The sequence below is a fragment of the Anser cygnoides genome, chromosome 1, assembly GCF_040182565.1.
Source record: "Anser cygnoides isolate HZ-2024a breed goose chromosome 1, Taihu_goose_T2T_genome, whole genome shotgun sequence".
Lineage (NCBI taxonomy): Eukaryota > Metazoa > Chordata > Aves > Anseriformes > Anatidae > Anser > Anser cygnoides.
Genome location: NC_089873.1, coordinates 166,887,131 through 166,905,075, shown reverse-complemented (window position 1 = coordinate 166,905,075; position 17,945 = coordinate 166,887,131). Strand labels below are relative to the sequence as shown.

General features: G+C 35.5%; 1 protein-coding gene across 9 annotated transcripts in view; it reads left to right on the top strand.

Moving 5' to 3' along the window:
- Nucleotides 1-17,945, top strand: part of SCEL (sciellin) — a 96,892-nt gene that overhangs the window by 62,082 nt on the left and 16,865 nt on the right. For all 9 annotated transcript variants that reach the window (XM_066987306.1, XM_066987294.1, XM_066987300.1 and 6 more), the window contains 5 exons: nt 2,327-2,395; nt 4,224-4,289; nt 7,918-7,983; nt 10,004-10,039; nt 11,237-11,308. In XM_066987306.1, the coding sequence (XP_066843407.1) occupies nt 2,327-2,395; nt 4,224-4,289; nt 7,918-7,983; nt 10,004-10,039; nt 11,237-11,308 (309 nt within the window). The remainder of the gene's footprint in view (nt 1-2,326; nt 2,396-4,223; nt 4,290-7,917; nt 7,984-10,003; nt 10,040-11,236; nt 11,309-17,945) is intronic.

Here is a 17,945-nt window from a genome sequence, read left to right as displayed (position 1 = left end):
CACTGACCTTGGTGCCTGCAAGGCTGTTCCTCACTCCTCTCACTCTCCCAGCTGCTGTGTGGCACAGCATTTTTTTTTTTTTCCCCGTTTTAAATATGCTCTCACAGAGGCGCAAAATAACATCACTTATTGGCTCTGCTCTGGTCAGCACTGGGATCCTTACCAAACATGGGGCAGCTTCTAGGTTCTTCTCACAGAAGCCACCCCTATGGCCCCCTGCTACCAAAACCTTGCCATGTAAACCCACTACAACATCTTGAACACTGAATGCAATATTCACTTATGTGAAGAAAATACAATAGAACCAGATTAAAAAAAAAAAGGGAGGGGGGAAGGTCAGAAAGTATGTTTGCAGGTACAGAATAGTACAGAATAGCGTTCATATGCGGAATGTCTGAAGAGAAAAAAAAAACTCAGTTTGGAAAAGAGTGCGATGTAGGGAAAGTGAGTAAGGAAGAAGAATTTGCTATTTGTTTCACTTTAAGAAATAGGAAAAGGTGTAGGTAATGATTAAAAATAAATAAATAAATTTGTTTTTCACTTAACACATATACTTATTATAGGAATCACCGTTGCAGGATATTGTTGAGTTCAGATGTTTAAATTGGTTTAGAGAAATGTTAGATGGATAAATGGATTACTGATCCAAAGGTGTCTGTTAGAGACATCATTGTGTGCGCAAACGGATATTTTTTAATCACTGCTTATCAGAGGCTGAAAAGTTTTACAAGTAAAAGTTAACCTCATAGTTACCTTTCTTTGCCTTTTTTCAAAATACTGCTACATTGAGCAGCAGTAGAGTAGGATGCCAGAGGGGCCCTTTAAGTCTTATCTAAAATGAGAAAATACATCACTACCTAAAGTATTGTGCTTAAATCTTGAAAACGTGAAATGAAACTCTGATGAAATGCTGGTTCATTGGATAGCTGTGAATTAGAACACTCATGTTTGCATCCACAGCAATGTTTGCAAGTTTAGTGAGACCTCTAGTGATCTTTTGAGTAACTGTAACTGCCAGTCACAGTTACAAGATGCCCATGGTATGAGGTAGTTATCTGCACAACTAAATTTAACAGATTGTGCCCCAGAGCCCACTTGAAGGGTTTCCATTAAATACTTGTAATACATGGCTGACAGTGGCATAAAAAAAGTTTTGTACATAATATTGCATTATAGTTGTAGACTTAATTATTTTGTATCTTCTATTGTAGCATCTGTAGTATAGATGTGAATACATAACTAAATAAAATTATGTAATTTAGATATGTAAATAAGTTGTAGCTCAAAATATTCTTCATCTAATTTATCAGAATATTTAAGACAAACACCTCAACTTAGTACTTGTGATCTATTTAAATACATATCAATTTATATTTGAGAATTTTGTGCTCTCCTCATTCTTATTAAAGGATATTCTGTCTGTCTACACATGGTCCTGCTGTCTGCACATGTCTACACATCCAACCTGCTCTAGTAAACCTTGTTTAAGCAGGGGGGCTGGACCAGATGACCTCCAGAGGTCCCTTCCAACCTTAACCAATCTGTGATTCCATTTTTGGAATGAAAATTGAAATATATCAGTATTTAAGCTACGTTTCAGCTATGATAGCTACATAATGCTTTCTGTGAAACTGTGGATGGGTTTCGGGCAGCAACTGTAGAATCCATTAAGGGCTTGAAAAATCACGTTGTTTTTAGTGTAAACTGAATGGCTTAATAAAATCCATTTAGGCTAAAACAATCTAACTGTTGTGATGGATATTGCTCCTACAGGTCAATACTACGCTTTATCATGGATTTTACACTAGAGTATTTTCAAATCATTTTGATCTCTAAAAATCATAAAGAAGACAAGACTTGCATCTCTCAAGGGATAGTGAGGGAGATGGAAAGGGGTTTTTGTACTGCTTGCCTGAAAATCATTACCTTCTTTCTAGTATTCCGATCTAATTTAAAGGAATTGTTATCTACTCTGTTCTGTTCTATTCCATAAATTAACTGTTGTGGCAATAAGGCTTGATATATTATTCAGTGTATGAACATAATCTTTTAAAACAGTTGGTTTTTTTTCAGTGAGCTACTTAGACTGTTTGTATTATTATATAATAATAATAGATAAATAATAAATTAGACTGTATTATTATTATAATTGATATTAAGTCTACTTCTCTTCTAAACGTATAGTGATACTGATGATTTTTTAATCTGTACACAGGGCAAAGTGATACTTCGTTTTTAAATTTTATTCAAATTGGTTTTAAATAAAGATCTAGGGTATGTATTACAAACAATTTCTGTTTTGTTTGTTTTTTTTTTTTCTTTACAGAATTCCAGGCAGAAGTGATATTGATAACATAAATAAGTCTCCCACTCTGAATAATAAACAAAACAACAGGTAAGAGTTTTGAAACTTTATCATCTAAGTATTATATAGCATTTATCGTGTATTCATCTAAGTTACATATATGTATCAAGAATATATAGAGAATTTGTATGGTATATAGCTTAACAGAAGGCTTCATTTCACCATCTGTCATCTGGAATGTAGCCATCCATATCTAAGTTATCATAGACTCTTTTTACAGTCAGTGAGACGAAAAGGAGTCTTTTGGAGGACAATTCATCTGATGTCTTTCAGATGTTTTCTTATTCTTCAGAGTAAGAGGAATTTTCCCCCAGAACTGCCACGTTTCTCCACATAGATTAAAAAAAGGACCAGCTCAGATTTACAAATTTACATTCATAACAATTTAAGAAACACGGGATTTAAGATACGAAGCAGATACAAAAAAAGAAAGAACATTTTGAAACCAGTTCAATGTCATCATGTTCTAGAGCTCTATATATGTCTGCATGAATTCTATCAAATACAGTTTTTCTGAGGAAGATCTACATGAAAAAAAAAAAATCTGCTTCACGTTTTCAGTGGAAAATACCATTGAATATAGACCAATGGAAAACTTGAGAATCAAAATGTAAAATATATTTTTTGTTGATAGCAAAGCTAACTAATTTTTCCAATTGAAAGCAAATAGAAAATGTAGGGTTTATTTGACAGATTTTCTCTTCTCAGAAGATCCCTTTTTCATTTTGAACAGGTTGAAGCCAATTTTTCATTTAAAATAAGATAGTATAAAATCTTTGACATGTTATAAATACGTCAGTTGTGGTGCAGAAGTGGCCACATGATATATATAACATGTTTCAACATTACTGAAAATTTATTTTCTAAAGAACTTAAAGCTCTACTAATTGATTTTTTTATTATTATTATTATTTAAAAAGCGGAAGTCAAAAAAGCTCAGTTGCCATACTTGTAAAGGAATAAGTATATTACTGTGTGTCTTCAGCAATGTCAGTAGAGTTCTACAAGCAATAAATTGAAATGAATACAATTGCTAGTGAAGACTGAGCCCAGCAATTAAATGGTATCTTATGGAGTGCTGAGATTTCACTCATAAGAGCAAATGAGTATCTCTGGCATTTAAAGTTCAAGCAAGGTCATTTTTTTTAAAATTATGATTTTGTATCATAATGTTGTAAATCATAGTGATGATGATGTATGAAATATCATATAAATTGGATTTTGTGTTATTTTGTATGGAGATAATTTATGAATCCTACCATGAATTCTGAAGTGACACTTAAGTGAGACTTAAATGGTATATATTTTTTCCTGCCAGACAGTGATAAAGAAGTTGTTAAAACTCTGTTCTTCAGTTATTCTCATTACGTTAAGAATTGAAGATGGCAAGACAATAACTTTTTGATGAACTTTATGAGAAAAATCACTGACTTGGAATCTCTGTAGTAAGAAATATGAGGGATATCAGCTCCGTTTACAGGCATATCATAAAATAGAGCAGCATTGACATAATTAAGTAAGAAACATAAAATTTAAGGTACAAAACCCAAAGATATTAACATTTTAGCAGTTGGAGCCTGAAGTGTAGATATAGAAGTAAAGGTTTTCAGGAGTCAGAAATGAATATCAAGTAAAGACATATTTTTAAGCATCAGAATACCTTACAGTGTTCCAAATCTGATATCCTTTGAAGTGTTTCCAAAATTTCAGTTGGCCTATGTAAACATAATTAGACCATACCAGAAAGTTGTATCTTTCTGATAAAGGAAATTTCATTTTTTATCCTTGTTTTCTTATTTTAAATGATGCACTTATTGAAGATGATTGACTGACTGAATGAATTATATTTCCTTAACAGACAGTCTTGGACTCCTAATGCATCATCCACAAACACTGCTGCCACTTCTCCAATCAAGAAAAAAAGGTATTCATTGCCACATTGTTTGATTGCCAGAGGATATATAGCACTGAATTATGTAGCACTGAATTATTATAGCACCTCATTATATTATAGCTCCTCAGTATTGTATCACAATTGTAATGAAAAACTTTTTCCTCTATCAAGCTCTAACTTTTCAGCAAGCATCAGGAAGAACTCATCTTTTCCATGCTCTGTCTTTTTCCTTAGGAGTACTGTATTGCAAGATTGCCTCTGTACAGCCAATTTGTGAGCAATGCGGACATAGCACAATAGATGCTAATTCTTCACTGCAGCCCCTAACTCAGCAAGAGCGTGTCTTTTCAGTGTCTTAAGTTTAAAGAACTGTAGCTCACGCTAATTGCAACCAGCTGAAATCTCTGATGCCAAACTTGACCCTGTGCTGTTTTCAGTACATATGAACTACATAAAGGTTTTCAGCATGTTACAAAGCTAGCTTTAAAAATTTGTGTTTCAGATAGTATTGTCTGAACAAGAGAAAAAAAATAGGGTTTAGAACAAAGAACTACATTTTTTATTTAAAATGTACTGCTGGGGAAAGCTGTACTTTCATCATAGAATCCTAGAATAGTTTGGGTTGGAAAGGACCTTAAAGCTCATCTAGTTCCAACCCCCCTGCCATGGGGTCATTGAAGTCATGTTTGCTGTCTCCGATCACTTCCATGTCTTCCATATGCCTTAACCTGGTTTCCAGGAGGATCTGCTCCATGATCTTACTGGTCACAGAGGTGAGGCTGACCAGTCTTGTAGTTCCCTGTGTTCTCCATTTCACCCTTTTAAAAAATGGGGTATTGTTTCCCATTTTGCAGTCACTGGGGACTTCACCTGACTGCTATGACTTTTCAAATGTGATGGATAGTGACTCAGCAACTTCATCTGCCAGTTCCCTCAGGACCCTGGACATCTCAGTAGGTCCTGTGGACTTGTGAACATTTAGGTTCCTCACATGGTCTTGAACTTGATTTTCTCCTATGCGGCGTAGGACTTCATTCCTTCAGAACCTTCTTATTATTCTTCATGTTCCTAGTCAAGTTTAGCTTTATCTGTACTTTGTCTTTCCTGATTCCATCCGTATACTCCCAAGCCATATCCCTATAATCTTCCTAGGATGTATGACCCTTCCTCCACTGCTAATACATTTCCTTATTGTGTTCTAGTTTGGTTAATAGGTCCTGACTCAGCCATGCTGGTCTCCTGTCTTCCTTGCCTGATTTCTTGCATGTTGGAATTGAGAGCTTTTGTGTCCTAAGAAAAATGTCTTTTCTGCTCCTTTATCCCTGAGGGCAATTTCCCAGGTGTACTCTCCATTAGTCCTTTAAACAGTTTAAAGTTTGCCTTCCTGAGCTTTAGGGTCTTGACTATACTTTTTCCTTGACCTATATCCTTCAAAATGGTGAATTCTACTAGGGCACAGTCACTGCAGACCAGGCTACCTCCAGTCTTGTGCTCTTCCATAAGTTCCTCTGCACTGGTGAGCAACAGGTCCAGCAACACTTCTCCTCTGGTTGTGCTTTCAATCCTCTGGATTTTGATTAGAGGACTGGAGCACCTGTTGTACGAGGACAGGCTGAGAGAGCTGGGCCTGTTTAGCCTGGAAAAGAGAAGACTGAGGGGAGACCTCATCACTGTGTATGTAAATATCTGAGGGGAGGGTGTTGCAAGGATGGAGCCAGTCTCTTTTCAGTTGTGCCCAGCAACAGGACAAGAGCCAACGGGCACAAAGTGAAGCACAGGAGATTCCGGCTGAATATGAGAGGGCACTTCTTCACTGTGAGGGTGACAGAGCACTGGAACAGGTTGCCCAGAGAGGTTATGGAGTCTCCTTCTCTGGAGATATTCAAAACCTGCCTGGATGCCATCCTGTGCAATGTGCTCTAGATCATCCTGCTCGGCAGGGGGGTTGGACTGGATGATCTTCAGGGGTCCCTTCCAACCTTGTCCATTCTGTGATTCTGTGAATAAGAAGTTATCTTCAACACTCTCGAGGAGCCTCCCAGGCTGTTTTCAGCTTTCTGCACCACTTTTCCAGCAGATGCCAGGGAGGTTGAAGTCCCGTAGCAGGATCAGTGTGGGTGAGCATGATGCTTCCTGTAGTTGAAGAAAGAACAACATCAACATCCTCCTCTTGATCAGGCAGCATGTGGTAAATACCAACCAAGAAGTTTCCTTTGTTGGCTTGATATCCAGTTTTCACCCATAAGTTCTCAATCTGTATGTGGCTGGTTTTTTAGAGACAGCTCTGTGCAATCAATCCTGTTGTTTTTGTTTGTTTGTTTTTGCTTAGAGGGCAACCTCCCACTACCTTTCCTTCCTTGCCTGTCCCTTCTGAACAGTTTATAGAAGCTGATCACAATCTAATCATGTGATTCATCCCACCACATTTCAGTGATAGAGATCAGATCATAGCTTTCCAGCTGGACAGTAGCTACCAGCTCCTCCTGTTTGTTACCCATGATGTGTTTATTAATACAGACACTTCAATTGGACTGTCTAACTTTTCTGGCAGAACCTTTTTGGAGGGCTGGGGAGCATTCCTCACTACTCTGGTAGGTGCATTCTTCCACCTTGTAGCTTGCAAGTATACAAGTGTCACAGCTTTGAACCCCACTGCCCAAGTTCATTAGGTTAAAGCCCAATTCACTAAGTCAACGAACCTGCCAGTGAAGATTCTTCTTCCTTTCCTAGTCAGGTGGTTCCCATGTCTCTCCAGTGATCTGTTTTTGTTGAGATTCATTATGTGATCAAAGAATCCAAAGCCCTGGTTATAGCTGCATAGCCAGGTGTAAATCTGCATGAGTACAATTCCTCCCACACTCCTATCTCTGGCAATATACAGGACGCTATCTCTTGGGCCCCCATCCCTTCACTTGTGCCCCTAGGTCTGTGAAGCCCTGCTTTATGTATCCTTTCCAGTTACAAATTCTGTCTGTGATTTTCTTTTCCGTATTCCATGTGCAAACATTATGGTCAGCAGTATTATGAAAGTAGAAATTAAAATGTCATTGTCTTCATATTAAAAACCTTAATTCAGTGGAAGTTTATGGTGTTTTCAGCCCAAGTAGCTCTCTCCAGGCCCTTTGAATATGTGAAAGGCAATCACTGAATTGCATTGTTTATGGTACAATTGCTTTTTCTACACAAAAAACTGCTTGAGTGATAGATTTGAGGAAAATTAAAAAAAGACCTGAAGGTGTCTGTGATGCTTATAAGGCATCTAAAACCAGCCTGAATGTGTTTCTTGGGTTGGTATTTGACACCCTCTGCTTTGTACATTCTGTTGGATTGTGTTTTCCAAGAATGATCCACTTATTTTTGAATCATTCATGTTGCAGAAAAGACCTGCGGAAGTCTGAAAATGAGTCAGAAAATACATTTTATAAAACAGTAATTAAAATTACTATGTTATTTCCAGTTCCATTCAGTTTTCTGAAAAAAAAATCTAAAAAGTATCATTATGAAGTTTTCAAAATACTAATAATTCAAGAACATTTACAGGCATTTCTGTAGCATTGCTGAGATTCTAACATTCGTTTGAAGAGAAGCAGACCGAAACTACTTTTCAGCCCCATAACATTATACTAATACTTAATAATTTATTTGTTAACACTGACAGACAATCTTGGATGCCTCCCCCAGTTTCAAGTAGTAAGACCACAACAGAAACAGCAGAAACCAAACTGTAAGTACTGATGAACTTTGGTTATTTCCTCTTGTAATTTTGGGCTAGAGTTGATTTCAGGAGGGAGCCAACAGGACAATTCTTTGAGGAACATAGTATGCTAAGATGGCATGGGTAGAGAAAGCATCCCATGTCTAAATACTTGTTTGGGCTCTTAGATTGATGCTTGTTATTGATGAGTCTGAGTATGTGAAGTGCCAGTGACTTGAGGTTACATAAGTGCTCCCAAAATTTTCTACATTGCTTGTATGCTTTCTCTGTGATTTTACTTTGGACTGTTCCAGTTAGCTCTATACAAGACAAGTCTGCTATAGAGTAACTAGTCATACAGGCAGGAATCTATTGGTGCCATTTGGTCAGACAGTCAGGGGATAACTCTGAGCCCTTTTGGTTAACAGTGTGGACATAACCTCAAAAACTGCTTAGTTAACTCCCAGTAAGGTGTCCAAGAAACAGTTCAGAAGAAAATGTCAGGCTAAACTTACTTGCATTTGAATGTTTAATATTTATTTCTAAAATCACAGTTGTTTCTGGCAGATCAGAAAGAGAGGGAGGACATTTCTTGTGCGCACATCTAAAAGCAGAATATGGGTGACAAAATATTTGTGAATGAACATTCATGATATTCTTTGTTTAGGTCCCCTACTGGGTGCAGCATGACCTTGTGCCTCCCTACTTTTAATCTGGGAAGCTTCCAACATGAGTACAAATGTATTATCAATGATCAAAACTAAATCAAATAGAAGTGAATGGATATATTGTTGTATTGGGTAGGATTCCTTGGCATCCTAGGTAGCATTTCTATTGAATCTCTATCACTGGAGGACTCTAAGATGAATCCTTAAATCCAAGTTTAGCAATTATTTTAAATCTTATTCTGTGTTTACTACTGTCCATCTGTTTGGCCAGGATTCAAAGTCACTCACCACCCAGCAGAAAGATAGCTCCTAGATGCCAAAGTTTATTTTATTTTAAGTTAGTGCTTAAAAGAAAAGTTTATTATGTCAACTGTCATGAATTTATCTGGCTTCATTTGAATATCTTACTGTATCATGGTAATATGGGGTGTATCTTTACATGACACCTGCCCAGCTTCCAGTAAAATGTTGGGATTCCTTCTCAGCACTAATTATCCAATTACTCCTTTATTATACAGAGATGACCAAAATAAAGGCATATTCTTTATGAAGTTTTCATGACCCTTGCCATCATATAACAACAATGCCATCAAGGATACTCGGTTAAACAGTGATGGGCATTAAATGATTAATTTTTTTATCTTTGAAAAGTTCTTTGAAGATGTGTGAACTGTATGAAATTGCTATATTACTATAACTAATAATAGCAAAGAAGAACCTTTTATATGCTTGTGAGTTTCAGGAAATAAAGTGTCATGCATAGATGCTAATAATAATTACAATTTTAAAAGGTCACTATCAATCTTAAAGACAGCTGGAGCGAAGACCCGTGTCTTTTCTTCAAATATGAGAATAGCCTGTCTTCAGGAAGGGAATTCAGCAATTAAGTATTTTTTTTTGTCAGTTTATTTTTTACTTTGCTTTTCTGATTCTGAGACCTGATTCTAGCATTCTCTATTCAAGCATGACATGAACTTCTGTAGTGCTTTGCCTTAGTTCCAAACAGATTAAGAACACTTTACAGAACTCTTAAAAGAAATTGCAATTGAAGCTAAGAATATAAGCAGCTGACAGTAATTGATTTTTTTTTTTGACTGTGGAATATGTGCAGGAAACAAAACACTACTGATCAGAGTGATTTACTCGAGAATGTTAATTGAAGAATGACTGTCTTACTAACATATAAAGAATATGATCAGGATTTAGTATTATGCTACTTGGGTTAAACAAGTTATGTTCTACATTAAGAAACAAAACTATAGTCTTGGAAACAAGGAAAAATAAAATTAATTGCTGATGATTGATCCAAAATCTTGTAAAGTGCTTCAGTAATGACATTTTGTTGCCTGTTTTCTGAAATATTTACTCTTCTTTCTCTACAGGACCACTTCTTCAGAAAATTCAAAGGCTCCAACAAGGTACATCTTGTTTACTTTGCTTCTTAATAGATTTAGAAATGCAACACACCCCTGTGCACACATATTGATTATTTTTATTTATTTGTTTGATATAATGTTTGTATATTTAATACAAAGACTGTATAATTTCGGGGGGGGGGGGGCTTCCTCCATAGCCAGTGTCCCAGAAGTGCATGAAAAAGATATCTTTCCTTGCAGAACTATAATTATTTTGTATAGTTTAGAACACTTAAATTTCTTTATTGAAATTGGAAAAAAAAATAAGTAAATTAAAAACTACTTTACAATTTTAATTCCACAGTTGCATATGTTTTTAATGCAACTATTCCTTTATGCTAAACTGTTGTTTTAAAGTGAGAGTGAAAATAGGAATAGGAATAGGTAAGCAAAGTAAAGAAAACAGTAAATTAAAAAGCCATACAAATGCAGAGGCTTGTAGTAAAAGGCATTAATATAAGACTAATTGATGTACTCATAAACTAATTTGACTGTCAGCAAAGGTTGCTCTAATTTTAGAAAATAAATTCATTAAATCCATTCATTAAAGAAAAGTACATTTCACATGGCCTAAATTAGGAAAAGATTACTTAACTAGCTTGTAATTTCATGGCTTATGATTAAAGGAGCTACAAAACTTGTCACGGTTTAATTGCCATCCTAATAGCACGATTGTCTAAAGAAGCATGGACTCTTATTTTCAATTGTATCGGCCACCTTCTTACTTTATTATCATTTCGTAGTATTCCAGTAGTGACCAATCTAACTGGTCCTGTCAGACCAATCTGACACAAATAAATAAAAATAGGAAAATGTAAATATTTACTTATTTTTATTTTTATTTTTTTAAATTTAGTACTTTACTAAGTAAAACTTCAGCCTTTACTAGATAAATAAAATTTGTTTAGTATGGGGTTGAAAAGTAATTAAAAATTCCTTTATTACTAAAATAATTGTGGAACAGTAAAAAGACTCCACTTTATTACTACATCCATACTAGTAAAACAGCTAGTCTTGGCATATTCATTTTTGTATGTATAAATATGTATAAAGAATATAATAGAAAAAAATCTCAAAAAATCCAAACTCACTGTGGTTATGTTTGTTAAAAATATACATCTACAATGATAGCCCATATAAATGGTATAATGTGTTTCCAAATATCTGATGCATTGTTTCTTTTCACAATTTGTATTGTAGTGCTGCTTTTTCATCAGAACAAGTGACCCCTCAAGAATCAAAGACTGATGTGGAAGATAAAGTTACAGCAAGGTAAATAGCAGACATAGTCAAAACAATGTTATAGTGTGTGATAAATGTGATTTTAAGTACTTCATTTTTTTATTTTCATATTTGATAGCTTTTTTTAGACATGCAGTGTGATAAATGCAGCATTCCTCTATTCCTAACAAATGCCCTAGAAGTATGAACTTTGAGGTCCACCTTGCTAACTTACCTCAGATGTTTTCGGTTTTTATTCTTTCATTGTGTCTAGCCTGCATCATAAAGAGTAGTATATAGACAGTTGCTGCAAAAGAATAGAAGCAGATGAATTGCAGTAATATGGATTATATAGTATATTTTTTGGGGCTTCAGTAAATTGTGGGAGCGGTAGTATCTTCACACAGTTATGTACATAAGTCCAAATTTATGTACTCTGGTGTTAAAATTTTAAATAGTAAAAAATAACATATACCATTTAGTGTGACAAACAAGTATGTTTAAGCAGATGCATTTTTTCTTGTGGTATGTTAGATGGCATATGTAGTAATGTATCTTATAAATGTAACTGTGTACAGAATATCTTGAAAACTATTGGTGGAAAAGACAGAAACGTCTTTTTTACTGAAATTCCAATAAACTGTAAGGTTCTCTACTAATGGAGATGGCATATTTTTCAAAACAATCAGCAATACCCATCTGTGGTGGTTTTAGACTGATGGGCAACTAGGCTTCACCATGCTGTTCTCTCACTCCCCCTCCTCAAAAGAACAAGGGGAGAAAATATGATGAAAAAAAGCTCGTGAACTGAGATATTTTGACTTAAAAAAATTGTCTTCAACCATAATAAAGTGCCTGAACATGCAATCAAAAAGTGAATTAATTAGAATTAGATTTCCAGATATGCATCAATAATTACGGTAGCTCATATTTGCAGTTGTTAACTGGTAATGCTAAGCTGTGCAGGTACTAAAATGAGTTTAGATTAGCTAGTTGGATTTCATGTGATTCACAGTGTATAGTTTTCTGAGGTCTGAAGTCACAGTCTATATTATTTCGAATCACATCCCCTCCCCTCAGTATGTAAAAACAAGACAAACTAGGTAAGAATAACATGCAAAAGACATGTGACAGTGTAATCCCTAGGAAAAAAGCAATGCTTCAGTGAAAGATTTTCCTGTCAACAACTGTGGGAAATCTTAGAGAATTAAGTATGCCACCGTATTAACTGGGGAAGTCACAGCCATTCACTTCTAAAAGCGTGTTAAAGTCTTACTTAATCCCCACTCTCAATCAGTCGACATTCATCATCCCCCGGTGGCTCTCATTACCATATCGAGCTTTGTATTGCTTTCCCTCCATTGGTGGAGAGCTGGAGGAATATTTGGTCTACAAGTTACTATGGTAACCTTGCGCTACAGCTATTTGTGTCAGTATGTAAACTATAAGTAGCCTGTAATCTTGGTGGGCAAAATTCCGCCCTCTCTACTCTTGTTATAATTCCTTTAGATTTGGCTGGTGTTTCAGATGTCAACCATCTGCTACTCATGTGTCAATTTCACAAAACTACAAATTTTGCTAAATTTATGCTAACCAAATATGCATTAAGCAGCTGTCAGCAGAAGTGCTTTTCTTCTATTAAAGATGCCATTATAAATACTGTGCTTTTGGCAAAAATGATTGTGCCACACAGGGGAAGTAAACAGTTACATGAAAAATATTTGTAGTAACAGTGAAATTTATTAAAAGTAATCTTGCTTCCTTTAATTTAGTATATTTTTACTTAGGATGGAAAGATTTTCAGGTCATGCATTTTAAAGTTATACTTAAATGATTATTTGTCTTTTGTCAAGGATTCTGATGCAGATGTTAAAGGCATAATGGATTAATTTCAGTATAAAATAAATAGGAAATGGTAATTGGTTTTCTGTCAAACTAGTCAGTGATACAAAGAAAAACTTTTGAAAGGGACTTACCTGAAAAGGATGTCAGATACTATATCTCTTCTGGCTAAGAATTAAGCTTCTGTGGGTACTGTTCCATGCAAGGCCTGAGCCTGCTTCTATTAAAGTAGAAAACAATTTCTGCATTGTTTTCAAATAGAACAGTTAGATGTAGTATCTGTCTTAAAACAATAACATATATAGAATGCATGGAGGTATAATTAACAAATGGACCTCCACCTTTTGGATACAGTTAACAGAATAGAATAGGTATCTCACCATTTTTAGGGCGTCTAACGGTATACATCTAGTTAACATACATAAGTAGGCAAGAAGCCAGTAGAAGCAAAGATAACCCTGTCTAATAATTATTGTGTATTTTTCAGAATATAATAGGTTGTCCTCAAATAAGGTCTCTTGGTCTTTTTTTTCTTTCTCTCTTTCTTTCTTTCTTTTTTTTTTTTTTTTAAACACTTTTTGGAGACTATATAATGCTTCAGCAGACCTATAAAATGATCTGAAAGACATTTGTGTCACTCAAAAAATGTTGGAAACAAAGGTACTAAAACAGGAGTCACATAAGCATACCCATAATTCAATAGTAATGACTACAGCCAGATCTGGCTTTGGCTACAATGACAATTTATTTCTTATGGTTAGGAGAAGTGGCTTAAAACTTTCAAAACTGTTTTTGATAGTAAAAGTTAATACAGTTATTTTTGATGATACATTTTTGCATTTCAGTAAAAGGCAAAAACCTTAATTTACTTTCCAGTGACAGGGACCTTCTGCCTCCCCATTCTGACAGATTTGGCTTTGAATGGAGTGCTGATTTTCTTTACAGCTTTTCTGCATGTTGATATAAATGATTTGCTGTTGCAAAGCTTATGTGCTGAGACCCAAGCCCTTTATTCCTGACTGAAAAGTTAATGCAGTGTTTGCAGGGTCATACGTATTCTCCAAGCAAAACTGAATAAGTTGTTGTCCTTTCTTCAGTGATCTTTCCCAGTCTACCTTCTACAAAAGATCCCGATCAACAGCTTCTTCCTCTTTATTTAACACTGAAAACCTCAGGGGTAGGCATTACACTGGTTTTGGCACAGTTTAAATTAGCTTTCACAGTTGACTGTAGAGCTCTTCAGTTCCTCAGCCTTTGGTCTGAATGAGGGCTCCTGGCACTGATTAGTGAGCATAGTGGTGTAGAAGGAAATGCATCCTGCCTCAGAATAAATGCCACTGTCTTCTCAAAGAACTTCTTTATTCTTTCTCATTTATACATGACTAAGTGTGATATAGAGACAGTAAAGCAGCCATAGATGGCAGATGAAAATTCAGACAGGCCCATGATGTTAAGCTTTATTCAGCAAGGTGCCTGACATACTTAATATATTCTAGACTAACTCTTAGTTCAGATTTGGAAGGCTCACTTAGCAGCGATTTGTTTCTGTAACCTTAAACTGTCTTCTTCTGTGCTGACATTACTAGGTAAGGGCAGAAATGCCCTTAAGGTTTTAGCCAGATTTCATTAGTGCGGCCTTTACATATTCAGTCATGGCAGAGGGAACAGCTGTAGATCAGATGCTTTGTAGGAGGTCAGCTGGGAAAGATCACTGAAGAAAGAACAAGAAATGAAACTTGTTTGGTGTCATATTTAGAAAAGTCAATGCTGAATATAGAGATGGAGGCTGCTTGATGGTTATCAGCAGATTTTAGGAATCATGATCAATACCCAGACCAAGGGACTTCTTGCTCAGTATAGCTCACCACGGCCTCTTGGCCTCAATTGACCAAAAGAGACAACAGTCAGCATGGTGTTCAGTTAAGGTCCTCGGGCAGCTGTTTTCTCCATCATACCTAACATTTAGCTGAGCATGATAGCAATAATGATGGTGCTAAGAGAATTTTGAATTCCCATGAGTTTATAGGAAGTCATGCAATGTAGCTGCCATGAACTCAAATGCAAATTCTATGTAACTCTTCTGTCAGCGACATTATCTTCTTAGAAAAAGGGCGTCACCTCAGTAGTTTTTATAAGCCTGCTCATGGCTTGTAATCAGAAAAGAAATGGAGGTCTATTAAAAATCTTGTGTATGACTTCTTCAATATATGCATCTTGATTATTGAGGCAGTTGGTGATGATAGAGTGAGTAGATGTAAAACTTCATTGAGTATCCTGAGATTTGACACTAAGTGTCCCACCAATTACAGACATTGCAGCAAGTCTTGTGAAATTCGTGTGCTCCTGTTTTCTCATCCATGAAACTCCACCTACAATACTGGAGTCTTTATGTGAATTGTTTGTGTATCAGCAAAAAGGAATGATGAAATTATAAGTAATAAGGCAATAAATCTTTCAGGAATTAGGGAACATCTAGACCTAGAAATGGGCTCAGCAAGACTTACAGGCTAAGTATGCATCCACTGAATGAGTAGGGACTTGTCACATATTTTCCTGCCTTATACTCAGAGGATGCGTAGTTCAAGAATACGGCCAGGGTGTGTTTAAAATTTCTTTTCTCACTCTCTTTCCCACGTGTGTCCAGGATCAACTTCAGTTTGGCCTTAGCATAAGAACAGTCAGAATAATGTGATCAAAATCTTAAGATCTATTTTTGGATTATGTTTTTCTCCATTGCCTTCCAGATTTGCAAATACAAGTGTTACAAAGGTTTTCATTGCTTTCAAAAAACAATAGGTGACATTGCTAAAGCTTTTTTTTTAGGCAATGATTCATACATTTCCTTTTTCTACGACATTTGGAACTTTATCTGAATGTTTTCAAGACCAATAAAGTATTAGCTGTGCTTGAATGTCAGGATGGGATTCACTTGCCTTTTCCTTTTTGATGGTGATCTGACTTGTCACCAGATAAACCAGAATTACAAAACCATTATCCACTGAAATAAGTGAGACTCACAAACATATCTGACAGAACAGAAGGACTGGAAAATATTAGAGCTTTATCTCAAGTGAACTGAGTTAGAACTCAAATGCAGAGTGAAAGTTATAGCAAAATATAGACAACTCAATTTCTCCGAGTTTTTAATATAGAGCGTAAAAGGAAACAAATCATACTTGGTGGTTACATCATACATTAATTTTGATACCTTTAAAAGTTTACTTACAGAATATGTCTATAGGTCTTTTATGCATTAAATCAAGAAAGACATGAGTAAAATGAGATAGCCAAAAGGAGAATTTTTGTTTAAATGAAGAAACTTTTGCTAATACTGATTCATGGTCACAGATATTAAGCTTTTGAAAATTAGCTAATTTTCTGAGAGCTTGTTACACAATCCCTGAATAATTTCCCTTTTTGTTTGTGTCTGAGAAGCACAGAGGTTCAAGATATGGCAGAATAGGAGTGTCTGGTTAAAGTAAGCCATAATTTTTGCATGCAGCCTGCCTTGACAGCTTTTTTTAAACCTACTTTACTTATCTTTGCCAGCCTTTTATTCTGCTGGACTCTTCATTAGTTGTCAAATTTCTAATCCTATTTTACACAAGGTGCTAGAGGCAAAATAAAAGGCAGCAGCATGAGGCCAACAGTGGCCCAGTTGCACATAGGTTTTTCTGACCTTCAAAATAGGGCTTTCGTGTAGATTCATAGTGGTATTTTAAGCATTTTTCTGCAAGGGAAAGTTAAAAGCAGAAAATACTTTTTTTTTTTTACTTTTTTTTACTTTTTTTTTTTTACTTTTTTTTCCCTCTGAATATGGTTACTTACAAAGTGAAAAGTAAATGAACCAATAGAAATGTGCTCCATACTTCTGTGAAGATTACAAGCACAGCTAGGTCTTAATTTAAGGCTTAACATTTTTATTTTATAATACGTGTATTAATTTTGTCAATACTTGATTTAACAAATCCTTTTGTATAAAATATGACAAGAAAACCCTCTGTACTGCTGTTCCAAGTCTTTTTTTTTTTAATGCAGAATACAAAAACATATATTTGTTATCCTGAGTTGGGTATTCCTAAAAAATTCCAGTCATGTTCTGAGGTTGTATTAAAATATTTCATCTTCTTGAATTTATGAACAAAGAATATATTCTCCTCCTGGCAGGCTGTCTGTCCTGCCTCCTTCTCATCCATTTCTAAAAATACTCACCCCAGGCAGAATGTTTGTAGTGGTGTAATGGTTGTCTGAAAATACTGTGTTCGGGGGTGGCATCCTTCAGAAGGACCTTTGAAAAATGTCAGTATCTGTTAAAAGCCACCTACCATATTTGAAAGATATTTCCCCAAGTTTGTCTAAATTGCTGTGTGTAATCCCAGAAGTTTTATGCTGTTGTTTTCCATCATCATCTATATCCTAAAAAACTGTTGACAAACTTAAGAAGTATGAATTCAATTCAGCCAGCCTTGGACACTGACGTAGTTTATTTTTTTCAAATGACAGTTATACCTGAACTGGAAAGAATTCTCCACAGTGGCATTTCACTGCATTTTTCTGGTATTAAAGGGGCTTCTTTAATATATGACCTTATAGGTTAGTCTCTTCCCCACATTAATACTTGACATCTCTTTCAGAATTGTTAATAAATGTGACACTTGGTTATGTGGTTCTCTCAGCACTGATATCCCATGTGTACTATTGCTAAAGTAAATGTCGTTTTGCTAAGGACAGCTAGGGAGATTTAAAAAATCCTGGAAAGTATGCCCTATATCTAATCAGATAAATTCAGATTTACCCACTAATTCCTGCAATTAGCCCTATTTTATGTTTTATCCTTTTATAAAGA